We start from the raw sequence: 16,140 nt of genomic DNA on the forward strand, positions 1-16,140 counted from the left end.
GTGTGTGTGTGTGTGTGTGATGTTGTGGGGTGGTATGTATGATGTGGTGTGTGAGAGGCCAATGTGTGTGTGGTGGTATGTGTGGTCTGTGTATTACAGGTAAACATGAATCGCGTCTTAATGCTAAGGTAGAGCAGAGCCTATTTGTTTGGTACAGGTGGGATGTATGTTTTCATGGGTGTGGTGTGAGCCATGTTACACGGAAAGCATAAAGCAGATCTTCACACTAAGGCAGAGACCGACCCTGTTGATTTAACCTTTGTTAAAAGCATCACAAATGATTTATTGTTTCTTTTTTTTATATAAAGGAAAAACAAAGAACTCATCACCTCTGCTATGCCCACATGTCAGGTAAGCTCAGGGCCTGGTGGAGAGTGATATGAGCCCCTGAGCTGGGCTTTTGCCCCTGGCTGTATAATGCACGGCACCTCAGCTGATAGGCAGGGAAACCCTGTGCCTGCATGGCCATCTGCAGTGATGGAGATGAGAACAGGGAGGATCTTGGGTCTATACGCTCCAAATGTTCAAATAGAAATAGTAACAAAAAACCCAAATAGCTAGGGTAAGCCTGCCCGTGTCCTTGAGAGTGAGAGCGTGCTCGAGGAAGGCACCCCAGGCACTGGTGAGCTAAAGTGGCGGGCTATGTCCAGGGGTTCTGTGCTGACCTTGGGCCTTATGGAGACTGTCGTGTGTGAGCATCTCCTCTGTGTGGTACTGGGTGGTACTTCCATGCTGTGGGGATACAGATGGGGAAAAGGTCTCTGCTTAGGTTTCATTTGAGATAGCAAGAAGGTATGTGGGGCAAAAGTCTTAGAGTGTCATGACCTTCACTGGCACTAGGGTCCCATTTGTAGCCCCTCCCAAGGAGGACAGCCCGCAGTTACCTCTGCAGAGACCCCTGAGCCCCAGAGAGTGGCAGAAAGTGAGAGATATTGGGGTACAGTTGAGACACTCCCACAGACCAGCTTTGTGCCCCCCATAGCTACCCTGCTCTGTGCTGTCCTGTCTATGACGAGCGTATAGACAGACACCCAGCCCAGTCCTTAACAGAGAGACTAAGTGCTGGAGCTGTCCTGTGAGGGTCTGTCTGAGACCTCTTCTTCTATATGGGTCACATTTCTTCCTTAGGGAGAACTGATGGGTGCTGGTGAGTGTGCCAAACAGCAGCAGCAGCAGCAGCAGTGGGTGTTGAGACACCCGGGCCTCGCTCCAGGCCAGCCTGGGCTCTCTGGTAGGGCAGCAAGAGTCTGGAGGTGAGAGGATGGAAGAGGAGGGGAAGGGAAGGGAATACTGACTTCAGTTTCAAGGCAAAAGGTGAATGATGCCAGCTCACAGTGTCAACCTGTGCTGGGTCCCTGACTTGGCCGTAGGAGCAGGCAGCAGGCGACTCTAGGGCTACCTCTGCTGCTTTCTTTCTCTGACCGTGAAAGGGCCACAAGGCTCTGGATCCTCTAGTTCGTTTTCCCAGGAGATGCTGCCCTCCCACCCCTCTTCTGGTTGGTTCTTACAAGGGTTCCTCAAACCATAGGGCATCAGAGCCTGATGTGTTCTACTAATGTGCCTTTCTGGGGCCTGTAGTCTCTTCTAAAGCCCAGACCTGACCGGAAGCCAGCCATCAGCCTAGAAGCTGTAGAAGGGCACATCCTGCTGGATGGAGCAGGAATTGCATGTAAGGGTCCCTTCTTTTCTTGCCTCTAACCCTGTAGCCCTGAGGGAAAATCAGAGAGATAGTTGCCCCTCTAGGCCCAGCTCTGGGCATTCTGAAAGAGGGGTTCTGAGAGTGGGATTCTGATGGATCGAAGATGGCTTCTATTGCCTGCCTTGAAAACAGAAAGCTAAAAGAAAGAGCCCCCAAACTCAAATAGCTCTACCCGGGCAGGTATTTACACTGCAGTGGAGAGAGTGGCTTCCTGGAAGGTGGTGTTGGGTTGGTCTGGCCCAGAGACTTCCTGACTCTGGGGTCCTCTGCAGGGACAGGGACTGTGGGGCCAGGGCTGAGCAGGCTACAAGTCTGGAGTGGGGGTGGTGGTGGCTGCAGGCTCACCCCAGAAATAGGCTGGTCCAGCCCCAGGCAGGAGAAGCCAGGCCTGGGCTGCAGTGGCAAGATGGAGTAACCAGGGCAGCATGTTCAGGTCTAAGGACTGTGATGCCTCAGAGTCAAGGGTGGGGACTCTGTGTGGCACCACAGGCCCGTGTCCAGGTGGGTCATGAGTCGGCTGTCCCAGGATCCCATGGGCCAGCTGGGGCTGACAGGGAGAAGTGTCTGTCCTCTGAGTGGGGACAGCTAGAGGAGTTGGCCTTTCCACGGGTCTCAGAGGGTGTGTCATTCCAGCTGCAGTTGTGGTCCTGTGCCCTCTCCGGAGGAAGCAGGAGGAGAGTGTCCTGGCCAGCTGGTGCCATCAGCCCACCAGGTAGCTATGCATCTCACGAGAGTTGATGCTCAGGACCACCCCTGAGTGGTTGCCTAGGGAACAGGAGAATGCAGCCCATTAGTGAGGTTGGTGGGAAACAGACCACACAGGAACACAGGTGACCTCAGCAGCACATGGGGCCAACATGCAGTGAGGTTCCCTCAGCCTGTGCAGCTAGGTGCAGGTGGAGGTGGGGTCTCCAGTGCCCTATGTGGTAACAGGAGGGAAGTGCCAGGTGCCTCCACAAGCAGTGGTCCGGAGGAATGTGTAGTGAGGCACCCACTGACCTGTGTGAGGGCTACCCCTGGCATCGGCAGCAAGGGGGCACAGGAAGGGCTGAGGCTGGGCCCCCTCTTGGTAAAGAACACTGAATGGGGAATGGAGCAGGAGGCAGGAAGGGAGATAAGGGAAGCGAGGAGGAGAGAGGGAACACAATGCTTGTCAGAGACCAGTTGATAAATGTCCCTGTGCGAGCTTCATTATGAGACCTGTCCTACTGTGTGCTCAGAATGAATAGCACTGGTTGGGGAGGGGGGGTAGTGCTACGCAGACTGTGGGAGTCAATACTTGACTATTGGTGACTCTCCATCAAGGCCTTCATCTCCACTTCACTGGCCCTGGTCAATCTTAGTCTCCAGCGCACATGGAGAAGGACTGTCATAAGCAGTGCCTAGTTGATGCCATGGTCCCCGTGAACAGTGTCCTGGTACTGTTATTAGGAACTTCACAGCAGGAGGCTGTGAGATAGCGGACCCCTATCTTCCTGAGACTGCCACACCCTTCTAGCGGAGGCTATGACTTCCTTGTATGAGAGTAGGGTCCAGCTATCTGGCAGTGCTCATGGCTGCAAGGGCTATGCACACAGGACTGGCTCCCTTCTGCTCCTTCTTATGAGTGATTCGAAGGCTGGGTTCCAGTTACCTGTCCGCAAACACTGCAGCACCAGCGGCTTCCAGGGTCACATGATGACAAAGTTCTGAGACTTCCTGTATGCTCAGTAAGTCACTGATGGTATTACAGCCCCAGAGGCTGCAAATATGTCCTCTGATAAAGCCTCCTGGGCTGGCAGATGTGGGAAGTGGCTGGAAGGGGTGGGGAGAGTTGCCCCTAGCCTGGAGGATGCAGGCTTTGAGGTCACACTGACCTGGTTGGGATGTAAGGTCAGCTACTGACATCTAGCTGTGCCACCCTGGGTGACTGAAGACTTTGCTGGGTCACCAATTCTCAATGTAGGAGCCATCATGGCTTGAGGACCAACAGATTGGGATACAGGTGCTATTTAAGGTGGATGCTGTAACTTGTCAGCTAACCTTGACAATGCCTGCTGTGGGCCACACCCTATCTGGACAGCCCGGCAGAATGCTCACAGCCACTGAATGTGGGTAGGCCGGAGTGTCCACCACCACCAAAGGGGAATGGCTATGGCCTGTGTGTGGTAGAGAATCAGGGCAATAGGGCTTGGGTTAGTCCTGGACACTGTTCCAGCTAAGAAGTCATGGCATAGAGAAAATGACAGAGGTATGCTGCAGCCAGGGTGACAGGCCTGGGCTTCTCCTTCTTTGTGTGACAGAAAGGAAAAGTCACCTTGGGGAAATCCTGTGTAAACTGTGAAGTGCTGTCCCAAGGGTCTGTGCACAGGATGCTTATGAGCTCCTGGTGGGAGGGTGAGGGAGGGTGGGCGTGGGCAGTGTCCTCCTGTGAGGGAGCTTCCAGTCTCTATGGCCACCCCACAGCAAGGAGCAGCACCTTCAGCCTGCAGCCCCTGGCTTCATCCTGTACAGCCCTGGGGAGCTATCTTTCCTATGACTCTCTAGTAGGGCTGGACTGGCCCATGTCCCCTGGGCTCTGATGGGCCCCTCTATGGTGGGGGCACATGCCCCAGTTCTTACCCTGCATGGTGCTCTGGGCATCCTCACTGTGACTCACGGGACTTGTCATCTCCTGTTCCTTCTCATTGTGCATCTGGGCGTACACTGTCCTGCCTGGACGTTTCCTGCTGGCCAGAGGACAGTTCAGCTCTGAATGAGCTCATGGCCCCAAGTATAGACAGTGCCACACAAGACTGTTCCCCAGGGAGCCTACCACCCAGCATGCTCCCCATACCCATGTTCTGCTGCCCATAGAGCATTGGCTCTTTTTTTTTTAAGGTTTATTTATTTTATGTATAAGAATACAATGTAGCTGTCTTAAGACACACCAGAAGAGGGCATCAGATCCCATTACATATGGTTGTGAGCCACCATGTGGTTGCTGGGAATTGAACTCAGGACTTCTAGAAGAGCAGTTGGTGCTCCTAACCGTTGAGCCATCTCTCCAGATTAGCAACCTACTATTCTTTATCCAGGAGTGCTATAACTGCCGAAGCACTGTAATCTTTGTCTTCCAGTATCTGGCAACTAGGACAGTAACACACATACACGCACGCACGCATACATACATGCACTCACGCATACACATACACACACACATGCACGCACGCACACACAGTGGCGACCCAGACCTGAGGGCCACTTGTTGAACTCTGTCCACCCAGATTTCCTGAGACTTTGCTTTCTAGTCCAGGCCCCAGGGGAAGAAGAGAGAGAGAGTGACAGAGCACACTCTGCCCGATTAGGACTGGACACATAGCCACAGGCAAGGACCCTTGTACTGAGAATAGCCCCATAAACTCCAGCCAACCAGAAAGGTCTAGGCCCATTCAGAGACGAGAACTACAACCAGAAAGGTCATGGGCCCATTTAGATACAAGAAGACTGAAGCCTCGGGCATGGTGGCAGCCAGACCTTGTGGAGGCATGTCTTCCTCAGTCCCTTGAGGAGGAGAGAGTAACTAGCTTCACCTAGAGTGTGTATGGGTTATGTTCCCTTCAGGAAGGGACACTCAAGTGATGGACTTATGCTGGGAAGGGCGTGGCCCTACCTGTCATTACAGACAGTGTCAGGGAGACTTGAGATCATTGAGTGGCTTAGCATCTCAGTGCTATGGAGAGTGTCAGTTAGCGCACAGTCAGCCCTCAGCTTCCATGGTCTAGGCAGAACTTAAAGCCCAGACGGAAGAAAGGACAGATGAAGAGAGAGGAGGAACCAAGTGCTTTCCCTCTACCAACTGCTCAGAATTCCACTGTCCTGCTCTGCCTTTACCCCTGGGGTTGGCCTGGAGCTTGTAGGAAGGGGTATTTGTCCCCTGACTGTTTCTATGGCAACAGGCCCTTCCCCTCCAACCTCAAAGCCTTAGCTGGTTCACAAAGATAGCCTTGGGCTTGGGGATGTTGGACCAGCCTCACACTGGACATATCTGCCCCCCTCCCCCTCTTGGCAAATGACAGGCAGTGTTTTGTCATTTGGGCCACATGAAGCACACTGGGGGAAGGTTGTAGCACTACTACTGGGGAATCTGAAGAGTGGGGCTGACACATCACCCACAGGGACCAGCTCCATCTACCCCAGGCAAGCATGCTGCTGCCCTCTAAGTGACCACCCACAGTTCTGCAGGCCCTGCACAGGATGGGACCAAGTCCACAGGCGCACCCGCACTCACCTTGACATCCGCCCACACGGAAATCTGGAAGCCTCCCTCTGCTTGGTCATGGGGATCACACCCAGACCCAGGGCTTTGTCCTCCACTTGCCCCTCTACCCAGGGCTCATATGCCACCATCCTGAAGCCATGCAAGGCAGGAATACTGCCCAGCTGGCTTCCCCTGACCCCCACCGCAGTCTCCTCCTTTGCATGCCCTCTTGTTGACAATGACACTATGGCTCAGAGGGGGAAAGCCTTTATCTGAGGCAAGCCTCTGGCAGGTCAGCATCTGGACAGATCTCAGGTCTACTCAGTGCCAGCCACCTGAAGGGCTGCCTGCCCCTTAGCTAGGTCCTGGCCCTGCAGGATGAAGGATGCTGGGTACGTGGGGGCAGAGGTGTCTGAGGTCTTGTCACATTGCTCTACAGCAGAGTGTTCCAAGAGTGTTGTCTGCTGGAGGGTGAAAAATAATAGGCACAGGGCCTTGAATCAGGTGGGTTTCACAGGGAGGTGTGGGATGTGGGCTGACTTCCTCTCAGCAGCACCACCATGCTTATCAGCAACAGCCTTGCACTTGTGTCTGTAGAATGGACCTGTACCTTCCCATGGCTATTACTCCAGGCTGCCTCCCTGGAGACCACACAGAGGACTGTCAGTTCTCAGCCCCACTCTGCACACAGACATGGCAGATGAGGGACATAGCTGGCCTCCATTATCCCTGGAGCTATCCCATGTTCACTGTGAGACAGGTCACAGAGGAAAGAGGACACTGAAGCCCTGTATAGGAGACACAGGGTCTCCCAGCACCCCTTAGAGTCAGTCTCTGGTACCCTCAGGTAACTGAAGCCCCTGTGGCAGCCATAGCCAAGATGTGGGAAGCCAGGAGGCCCTACTGGCCTTGGACTTGAACTGTGCCTCCTTGGACCTGGCATCCTTATCTGGAGGGCACAGTATCCCCTCCACGGAGGGTGATTGAAGAAGATGCCCTGGGCCTGTGCAGGGGACCAGGCTGAGCAGAAGGGAGCCTGAGAGTTTCCTGCTCACAGTACAGGGGAGAACACACACCACCTTCCTCCATGGCCTGTGGAAGCCACCACCTCTGGGGCCATATGTCAAGGCTGCCAGGGGCCTTACCTTTTGAACTTGTAGAGGATGAATGCTCCTACTGCAAAGAGCCCAATGACAAAGAGGACCACCACGGCCCAGTAGCCACCACTGCCACCTGGCCTCTGAGGACCTACAGGAGAGGAACAAGAGGAGCAGCCATGGGCTGGTTGTCCCCAGCCTGGGTCTGATGAGCCTACCTCATGTTGTCCAGCAGGCCTTGCCATGTGGCTGAGTGTATAGCAGGTTATGAAGGATAACAACACGACACGAGGCCTTGGGCCTCCCTTTCTGACAGAGCCCTACTATAACCCACTTTGGCTGGGTTTCCTTCAGAGGGGACAGCCCCTTCCTTCTGCACTGGTTTTGAATGAATCAGCAGGTTCCTGATGGTTGTGGAAGCTGCTTCCACACAGATCAAGCCAGATGGTGAGGCCCAGAGCTGGCTGTGCAGGGGTGGGTGCATCTAGCCAGAGATGTCCCAGCCAGAAGGGTCACTGGCAGCTAGATAAAAGCCCATTCAAATCCTACAGTCACTTTTAGCATCCGCAGGCCTGGGCCCATGCCCACCCTGCTCCAGGGAGGAGCTAAGCCGGGTCTGTCACCTGTGTCTGTGTCCCTCAGCTCCACCAGGATACGAAGCCCTCCTCGAAGGATGAAGCTGATTCTATGAGAGTTCAGCGCCTGCTGCACGGCTGCCAGTCTCTGAAAGCAAAGGAGGCAGGAAAGCTCTGAGGCCTGGACCACTGGAGTCCCTCGGGGCTGGGAAGGGATGCTGGCTGATGCTCAGTGTCCTTATCAGGGAATGGCATGAAAGCCCACCAGCCAGGTTCACTAGGAGCCACTGATGGTGCCGGAAGCCCTGCCATCAGCAAGCTCTCATTCCAGCGCAGAACAGAGAGAAGAGTCTCAGTGTGTCAGCTGGAAGACCTGGAGTGCTCCACAAGTCCCCCACCCTGGTCAGTGAAGCTTCTAGGAAGTGGGAGCTCACAAAGATGAGACAGGGCAGGGCATCCTACCTATGAGGGGAGTTGGGGGTGGGGGTGGCAAGCACAATGCCCTCCTCAAAAGATTCCCCATAACATGGCCAGTAGGTGAGGCTCATGACACACATCAGAGCCCGTCACCATCTGTATCTTACCACCTATCAGTCACTGTCCAGGGCCCATTATGAGGCCCTCTGACACTCATTTCCATGTGGCTATGTCTCTGGGATTCCGACTTTAGCTACATCCACTGGGGCAGAGCCAGAAGCTATGCCAGGCACAGAATTCCAGCATTTGGAGGAGAGAAGGCTTTGCCTCCATCTGGACACTTGTTATGGGCTCACACTGAACATATTCCTACACACTAACACCAGGCAGTCAGCCTAGTGCCTAGCAAGCTACCATTGTCCCACAGGCTACTCAGCACTCAGCATCTGGGGACCTCTCTGACGACAGTTCCCAAGGTGCTCCTGGTCAAGGAGCCTCATGGAGGACGTGCTAGAATTCCTGTGCTGAATTCTGTTTTGCTTGTAGCCTGCAGCCAGAGTCTCCCACAGGGCTCACCCACATGTCCCAGTGCTCCTGGTACTGAAGCTGAGGTCACATGACAGCTCCAGACAATGATGCAAGAGAACAGAGACCATCCACACAATCCCAGTCTAGCCTTCTCCCCCTGGAAGCTGCCTAATCTCACTAACCTTGGATGCTGTTGAGTTTGGAGCTACAGGCAGATGGTGGTACCCCGGGTCAGACAGCATGATAGTAAGAACTAAACCTTTAAGTGATGCCCCACAGAAATGTGGTTGTCAGGAGTGACGTCCCCCCACCCTCCGGGTCCTCAGCCACACAATCCTGCTATGCCATGGTCATACCTTGTCACTTGTGAGGCTCCTCTTCCTTGTGGGCCTTGGCAGAGGCAGAAGCACATACAAGTCGGCTATGGTGGGCAGCCCTGGCTTTACCACAGTCACAAGCAGCTCCTCTGGGATGCTGGTCTCCTGTGGTGACAGGCAGGACACTTGGCTCCTCTTCTGCTCTTTCTCCTTTGCCATAGGCTAAGTTTCTAGCAAGATCTGCTCTCCTTTCATGGCCTAGGTATATCCTGGTCACCTGCCCTGATCCATACCCCTGACCCTCAGCCCATCATGGGTTCAGGCTGTGGCTCTAATGGTATTTCACCTGCCCAGACCTTTTCAAGCATGTCCCCATCCTGAGCCTGGAGCAGGCTAGTGTGCCCTGTTCTTGAGGTGACATGAGGCCCTGCTGACTCCTGCTGTCTGCCCCTGTTCCTCAGCCTAACCATATACCTGTGCAGCCCCTAGCTGGCCAGTTTTAGCTCCTCGGCAGCCCCCTGTCTTCTGGGAGTCCCACTCCACATATCATGAGCTAAACTCATCCCCATCCTTCAACACTCAGTACAGTGTCACCAGCACTATTCATGGGACGAAGGAAGTAAGGTCAGGGTGGATTCCTGCCTGTGGCAGTCTTAGGTGGAGCTAGAGAGCTTTAAGAGCCCTGGTTCACTGGTGGAGGAGAACTTGCAGTGTTGTTGCTGGGAATATTAACCCTTTGAGAAGTCCAGCTGCGAGTGGCCGATGCAGGACACCAATCCATCACTTCCCAGAAGCCCCCAGCCTTGCCCTACCCTCACTCAGCCCACACCAACCACACCACGGCTCAGGCTAGCACTGAAGCCCAAGCCCCAGGGCACCTTGGAGAGCAGTCGGGTGACCACCAGTCCCACATCTTCCCTCCATTCAGGAGTGTTGGGGTTAAAGGTGTCCAGCTCCCTGGAGAACCGCAGAGGCACCACCTGGAACTGATCTGGAAGAGGACAGAGTGGAGCCTGTGAGGTCTAGGTTGGGGCTGGGACCCTACTCAAGGGAACACACACCAGATGGTCCAGAGAGCCCCACCTCTATCTCCGAGGTCCCGGTTCTGTGTTTGGAAGATAAGAGCCCTCCTCTTGAATATCTCAGTGCCTGACATGTACTGATGATGACAGTGACTATCAACCTGTGAGGGGGCGTGGCATTGCGTGCACATGCCCATGAGATCTGTGCCTCAACTCACAGGTAGATGGCATATCTTTTGATGCCATCTACTTCCTCAAGGGCCCATGGATTTCAGTTCACTGGTCACTGCAGATCAAGAGTCCCATGAGATTAGAGGCCCTGTCTCATGTACATTTCATTTCCTAAGGAGCACAGCTCTGTTCTAGAGTCTAAGGAGCCCTTGCCCTGTACTGCTGGCCCCACTGGCTTCCTTCTCCTTTCTCTCTTACAGGGTGGGAAACAGCTCTGCCAGGCAGAGGGCTCAGGGGACAGTGTTTTGTGAACTGTGACCCAGCATCCTATGGTGTGGGAAATTCCAGGTCCACGTAGAGGAAGAATCAGCCCAGAGCAGCCTCATCCCTCAGCCTGCAGGGCCTTAATGTGAATAATGGCTGCAGTCCACGGCAGAGGACATTCCTAAGACAAATGAGTTTCAAGTGTGCTGAAGGAGTAATGTGCACTGGAGGACCCCTCCTCCTCTAGACAAATTATTTTTCTGAGGGGCTCACAGCTCCAGGGACCCCAAATAAGCAATCTCCATCCCCAGGTCCTTTTCTAGACCATCCTCTGAGTGGTGGGTGCAAGTGGAGAGGCCCACGAAGGTCCCAACATGAAGTTCATCTGTTCTTGTTGTTAAATTGCTAAGCAACAGACTCACTAGACTCATGAGACACTTTACTTGGGGGGGAGGGGGAAACTGGAGTCAGAGCGCCTGGAACACTTCAATAAGGCCACATAGACAGTCACAGGACCTGAATCCACCCAGACTCTGCAACCTAGGGACCCCCCAAGGAATGAACAGGCCCTCTGCAGCCATGTGCCATCCACGCTGGCCTGTGCAGGGAGTCGGGACAGCTCACCGAGCACACGGACGAGCCTGGAGTCCTGAAGCACTGAGTTCCCGCAGGCAGCTTGCACTGTCACACGCACATCCCCAGCGTCCGTAAACTTTGTTGTCACCGAGTTGTCCAAGGAAAGCAGAGGCTGTTGGCACAAGCAGGGTCAGGCCTCTCCGGCAAGATGGAGGGCCACGGGGACACTGGGACTGTGGTAGTCCTGGCTCTCACCAACAAGTGGGTAGCTGAAGGGCTTCTGCTCTGGCAGTGTCTGGGAGGTGTCCGGAGAGGAACTAGAACACCCTAGCACTAAGCTGGACTGGAATGTGCCCTGCCTTCATAGCATGGCGCATCCTTCTAGACTCTAGAATCTAGAGGCTTCCTGTGGCCTCCTATAGAGCCTTTTGGTTGTCTGCTAGGTAGCCACAGGTTAGGCTTTGAGTCCCATACCAATTTCCATTCACTGTCTCACCCACAGTCCTGCCCCAGCTGAAGGCCAGGTCTTCCTCAGTGACTGGAGACAGCCATCCTCACCATGGATAAGTGGTGACATCTCCTGGCCAGGCTGTGCCCTTAGATGAATAAGGCTATGGGAGGTGAGGTGGGACTTGGGGCACTTGGGTGGCAAGGCTACACAGAACTTCAAATCCAGAGCTCCTGGTTGTTCTAGAAGCCTCTTAGCTGAAGAGCCATGGCCCTGTCCTCGAAGTGCCTCCCTTCTCTTAGCCCTCTGTGCCGGGCTTCTCTGGCGGGTGTAGGGCTATGACATCCTGAGTGAGGAAACAGACCCTCTCCATGGATCCTAAGGATGGACAGTCTCTCCCCACCCCCATCACATGTTCTGTTCACTTATTGTATCTCCTGCTCAAAAACTGTCCAAGGCCCTCCATGCATCACAGTCCAAGAAGGCATCCCTGACCACTCCACTCAAGAGGGCCTCCCCTGAGCCCTCCTATGACACATCTAGTCAGCTTCCGGTCAGCTGCTCTGCCCCATATCTTTCACAGGGCTATCCAGGGGGCTTTTCAAGTGGACCCCCAAGCAGAGCTCAGGGCTCAGGGTGGCCAATGAGTGACAGAAGACCAGAGCCCGTTTTCTTCCAATGGTCGCACACTGTGCCCTGGTGCCAGGTTCCGAGAGCAGCTCCCTGCCCCACCGGCCCCACCAGATGGCAGTCTATGGGAGGGAGGACTGAGAAGGCTGTAGGGAATCACCTGCAAGCTGTGGCCGATCCACCAGTAGAAGACAGTGAGGTTGGGATTCAGGGGTAACAGCACGGCTGTGAGGTTCACCTCCTGGTTGACGCCAATGACAGGAACTACCTCGAGGTAGAGGGCCTGCAGGGGAGCTGGAGAGTCCCCCAAAGTTCAGGGTTAAGGGACAGTGAGGCACAGTATTCAGTGGCTACTTACTAGTCATTATCCCCATCATATTCACGGGTACCATCACCACCATAATCAAAATTACAATCAATACCATGATCACCACCACCTCACTACCACCATTGCCACTACCACCACCACTAGCAATATCATCACCCTCATCATCACTACCAATATCACCACCACCATCGCCATCACAACCATTTAGCATCCCCACATCATCATCCTCCATCATCACCATCACCATCATCAATCACACTCACGACAACTCTCAAAACCATCACTCCTCACCCTCCATCCACACCACTACCATCCCCACCATCCCCTCAATGTTAGGGTTTGAGTCTAAACTGTCTCCACAGGTTCATATTGCAAATGCTTGCTTCCTAGCCCGTGGTCCTGTTCATTCCCTAAGAGAGACCTCAGCCCCTGCTCCCTGTCTCACTGCGGTATGAGCAGCCTCTGGCTGCCACATGCTCCCTCCCCATACACCCCACCGTGCCTCCATCATGCTGGGGAGACCTTAGCATGGGATGCAGGAACATGGGGGCCTGTAGAGACAACCTGCAGGCAGTGAGTGGAGCCTGTGTGAGCATGCTCAAATGGGAGGACGTGTGCCCACGTCCACAATGCCACCACATGCTCCAGGTGCCACACAGAGGGTGGACAGGACACTGTGGGACTCAGTGTTCCCTTGCTGTGCTGCAGTGTTGTTTTGATCAAATCTTTTCTCGCTGTTCCCCTTTCTTCTGTTTTTCGGAGGTGGGAGCGATGCTCGCTGCTGAGAGGAAGTGCAGAGTTGCCTTTTACAAAGACTGCTATGAGATTTCTTTAGGTTGAATGGAGTCTCTGGGCTTAGACTTTTGAACAGCATTGGAGCTGTTAAGACCATGGTGGTTCATGATGTTGTACTAAATGCATTTTGCATTAGAGAGGTATACTGTGAGCCTCTAGGAACAGAGGTAGAAGGTTATGTGTCAAATCTAAAATGTCTCTCTTAGGTTCATGCTTTAGTTTGCATTTCCTATCCAGAGACTCTTGAGGGAGGCTGTGGGAGCCTTCCAAGTTAGGTCTAGCTATCAGAAGTAGACCACCGGAAGCAGACTTTGGGGGTTCTAGACCAGTCTCTCACCCTAGCCCCATTCTCTGGCTCCTGAACCACTGAGGTGTGAGAAGCCCCTGAGTCCTATATGCTGTTATTGCTGTGAATGATAGCAGGCCTTGCTTGCTTGGATAGAAGCCCCATGAAACTGTGAGCCAAAATAAATCTTTCTTATGGTGTTTCTGTCAGGCCTTACAACTGCAGCCATGCAAAAGTAACTGCAATCAGCACCACTATCCATCATTACCATCACCACACCTACTACCACAATGATTACCACTACCATCTTCACCACTGTCACCACCATCACCATCATCACCACTGTCACCATTATATCACCACCCATCACTGTCATTACCACCATTACCATCATCAATCATCATTATCATCATCAATACCACAATCATCACCAACATCATCACCATCATAACCACTACCATCATCAACACAACTATAGCATCACCACCACCGTTATCACCAATATCACCATCACTACCATTGCCACCACTTACTATCACCCCCTTTGTCATCATCACCTCCATCATCACTATCATCATCGTTGGTATCATCATCACTACCAGCACCAACATTACCAACATCATTAGCATCCTTGGTGTCGCCATGACCACCACTATTACCACCCTCAACACTATTTCCATGAAGACCACTAGGACCAAGTCTGAGCCCAGCCCTTTCTGTCCATGGTCTCACTGTCCTGAGGACATATACCAACCCCACAAGATTCCCTGTGCTCCCCCAGCCCTGTCCCCAAAGCCCTGGCTCTTAATTTCAAGAGGAGCCACACAGCTTAAAAGGATCAGTGGACTTACAGTTGACCTGGACAAAGAGCACAGCCTCATCATGGCCTGCCATGTTCTCAGCCCTGACGGACACTCGGTAGATGCCAGGACTCTCATAGTGATGTCGAATGGGCTCGCCTGTCAGAGTGAGGTTCACGTACATGGCCTTGAAGCCATCCCCAAGATCCACCTGATATTTAGTGGTCAGGACATCACCCTGTAGGGAAATACCACAGGGTCATTTAGGAGTGACTCGAAGCAGGGTTCCGGCATTAGATGCCCACTCTAATTTTTCCTTAGATGCAGGCTCTTTGAGGCCAGAGAGTAGGTTGTCTCTGCTCTCAGGGCTTTGGCCTGCCGTGGGCTGAGCTGGGAGACAGCCCATGGGACCAAGACTGGGCTCTCCTTTAAAACAGAACATGTATGGGCGATTTTAGTGCGGTATTTTGAAGGCTGTGTGGGGCCCAGGGGAAACCCTGAGCCTGAGTCAGGCACAGAACTGGAAAAGAAAGTGGGAATGCCACATGGAGATAGAGAAGGTTTTGGTAGCTACCATAAGGTCTCTTCAGGGAACCACAGCAAAGAAAACACAATTGTCTCCCTGTGATAAAATGGCTTCCTGTTTCTCATCTTATCCCACACCACACCAGGAATGAGGCTTGACTGTATGGAGCAGCAAGGGGGGCTCCTGTCACTTTGTCTGATAGTGGCACTGAACTCCCCATACAAGCTGCTGACTGGCCCCGACTTTTAGACTCAAGGCAAGATGGAGTTCTCCTCCCCTTTCCCCTCCCTCCCTCCCTGCCCTCTTCCCCTCCCGCCTCGTCATCTCACATTAGCCAATATCAGACTTCTGAGTTCACACCCCCAGTCCTCAAAAGCGAAGGGCACTTGTATGTAAATGATGTTCATTTAACTTTGCCCTGTTTGTTTGTTTGTTTGTCTGTTTTTGAGATGGGGTTTCACTGTGTAGCCCTGGCTGACCTGGAACTCACTCTGTAGACCAGGCTGGCCTCGAACTGAGAAATCTACCTGCCTCTGCCTCCCTTCCAAGAGCTGGGATTAAAGGCGTGTGCTACCACTGCCTGGGTTTGTCTAACTTTCTCTATGAATATGCTACACAGGGTTGGATAGAGTCACCCCAAGTCTATATCTGTTGGGACCCTCTGAAATGGACATTTAAAATAAGCCTGCAGATGCAGGTCATTAAGAGGTCGCAATGGGATATGAGTGCCAGAAACCCAAGGGTAGATTACAAGAGTACATGGTGGTGATTTGGGCACCAGGAGTGGCTGTGTGGACACGGAGGCAGACCCTGGGAAATGCAGCCTTGAGCCATGAGGCTCCTAGAATGCACAGCACCTGGCTGAGTCTTTGACGGGGCATTCCCAGGACCTAGCATCTATGGCGTTTCATGTGTCCATTTTATAGGTTACAAGACTGAGGCTTTTAGGCATCCAGGCTCTGGAGGTGGGCTCTTTGCCTATTGCTCTCCTGGCAGGGTTGAATGAGGAGCAAGGGGGTGTGTCCACACCTGTACTGGTTAGTTTTGTGTGTCAACTTGACACAAGCTGGAGTTATCACAGAGAAAGGAGCCTCCCTTGAGGAAATGCCTCCATGAGATCCAGCTGTAAGGCATTTTCTCAATCAGTGATCAAGGGTGGGAGGACCCATTGTGGGTGGTGCCATCCCTGGGCTGGTAGTCCTGGTTCTATAAGAAAGCAGGCTGAGCAAGCCAGGGGGAAGCAAGCCAGTAAGCAGAACCCTCCACAGCCTCTACATCAACTCCTGCCTCCAAGTTCCTGCCCTGTGTGAATTCCTGTCTTGACTTCCTTTGATGATGAAAGAGATGTGGAAATATAAGCTGAATAAACCCTTTCCTGCCCAACTTGCTTCTTGGTCATGATGTTTTGTGCAGGAATAGAAACCCTAAGACAACACCCAATT

At 53.2% G+C, this 16,140-nt stretch overlaps 1 protein-coding gene across 3 annotated transcripts in view; it reads right to left on the reverse strand.

Annotated features, from left to right (window-relative positions):
• Positions 1–251: 251 nt before the first annotated feature.
• The window catches only part of Sorcs2 (sortilin-related VPS10 domain containing receptor 2), a 381,018-nt gene continuing 365,129 nt past the window's right edge, over positions 252–16,140 (reverse strand). For 2 of the 3 annotated variants that reach the window (XM_006504202.4, XM_030254926.1), the window contains 9 exons: positions 14,224–14,410; positions 12,124–12,257; positions 10,934–11,057; positions 9,731–9,843; positions 8,892–9,017; positions 7,639–7,738; positions 7,064–7,166; positions 4,301–4,407; positions 252–2,464 (listed from right to left, as the gene is read on the reverse strand). In XM_006504202.4, coding sequence (XP_006504265.1) covers positions 2,400–2,464; positions 4,301–4,407; positions 7,064–7,166; positions 7,639–7,738; positions 8,892–9,017; positions 9,731–9,843; positions 10,934–11,057; positions 12,124–12,257; positions 14,224–14,410 — 1,059 coding nt within the window. In that variant the 3' untranslated portion in view covers positions 252–2,399. The remainder of the gene's footprint in view (positions 2,465–4,300; positions 4,408–7,063; positions 7,167–7,638; positions 7,739–8,891; positions 9,018–9,730; positions 9,844–10,933; positions 11,058–12,123; positions 12,258–14,223; positions 14,411–16,140) is intronic. The other variant, NM_030889.2, reaches the window with a different exon arrangement.

This window comes from Mus musculus, chromosome 5 (assembly GCF_000001635.26).
Source record: "Mus musculus strain C57BL/6J chromosome 5, GRCm38.p6 C57BL/6J".
In the NCBI taxonomy this organism is placed as follows: Eukaryota; Metazoa; Chordata; class Mammalia; order Rodentia; family Muridae; genus Mus; species Mus musculus.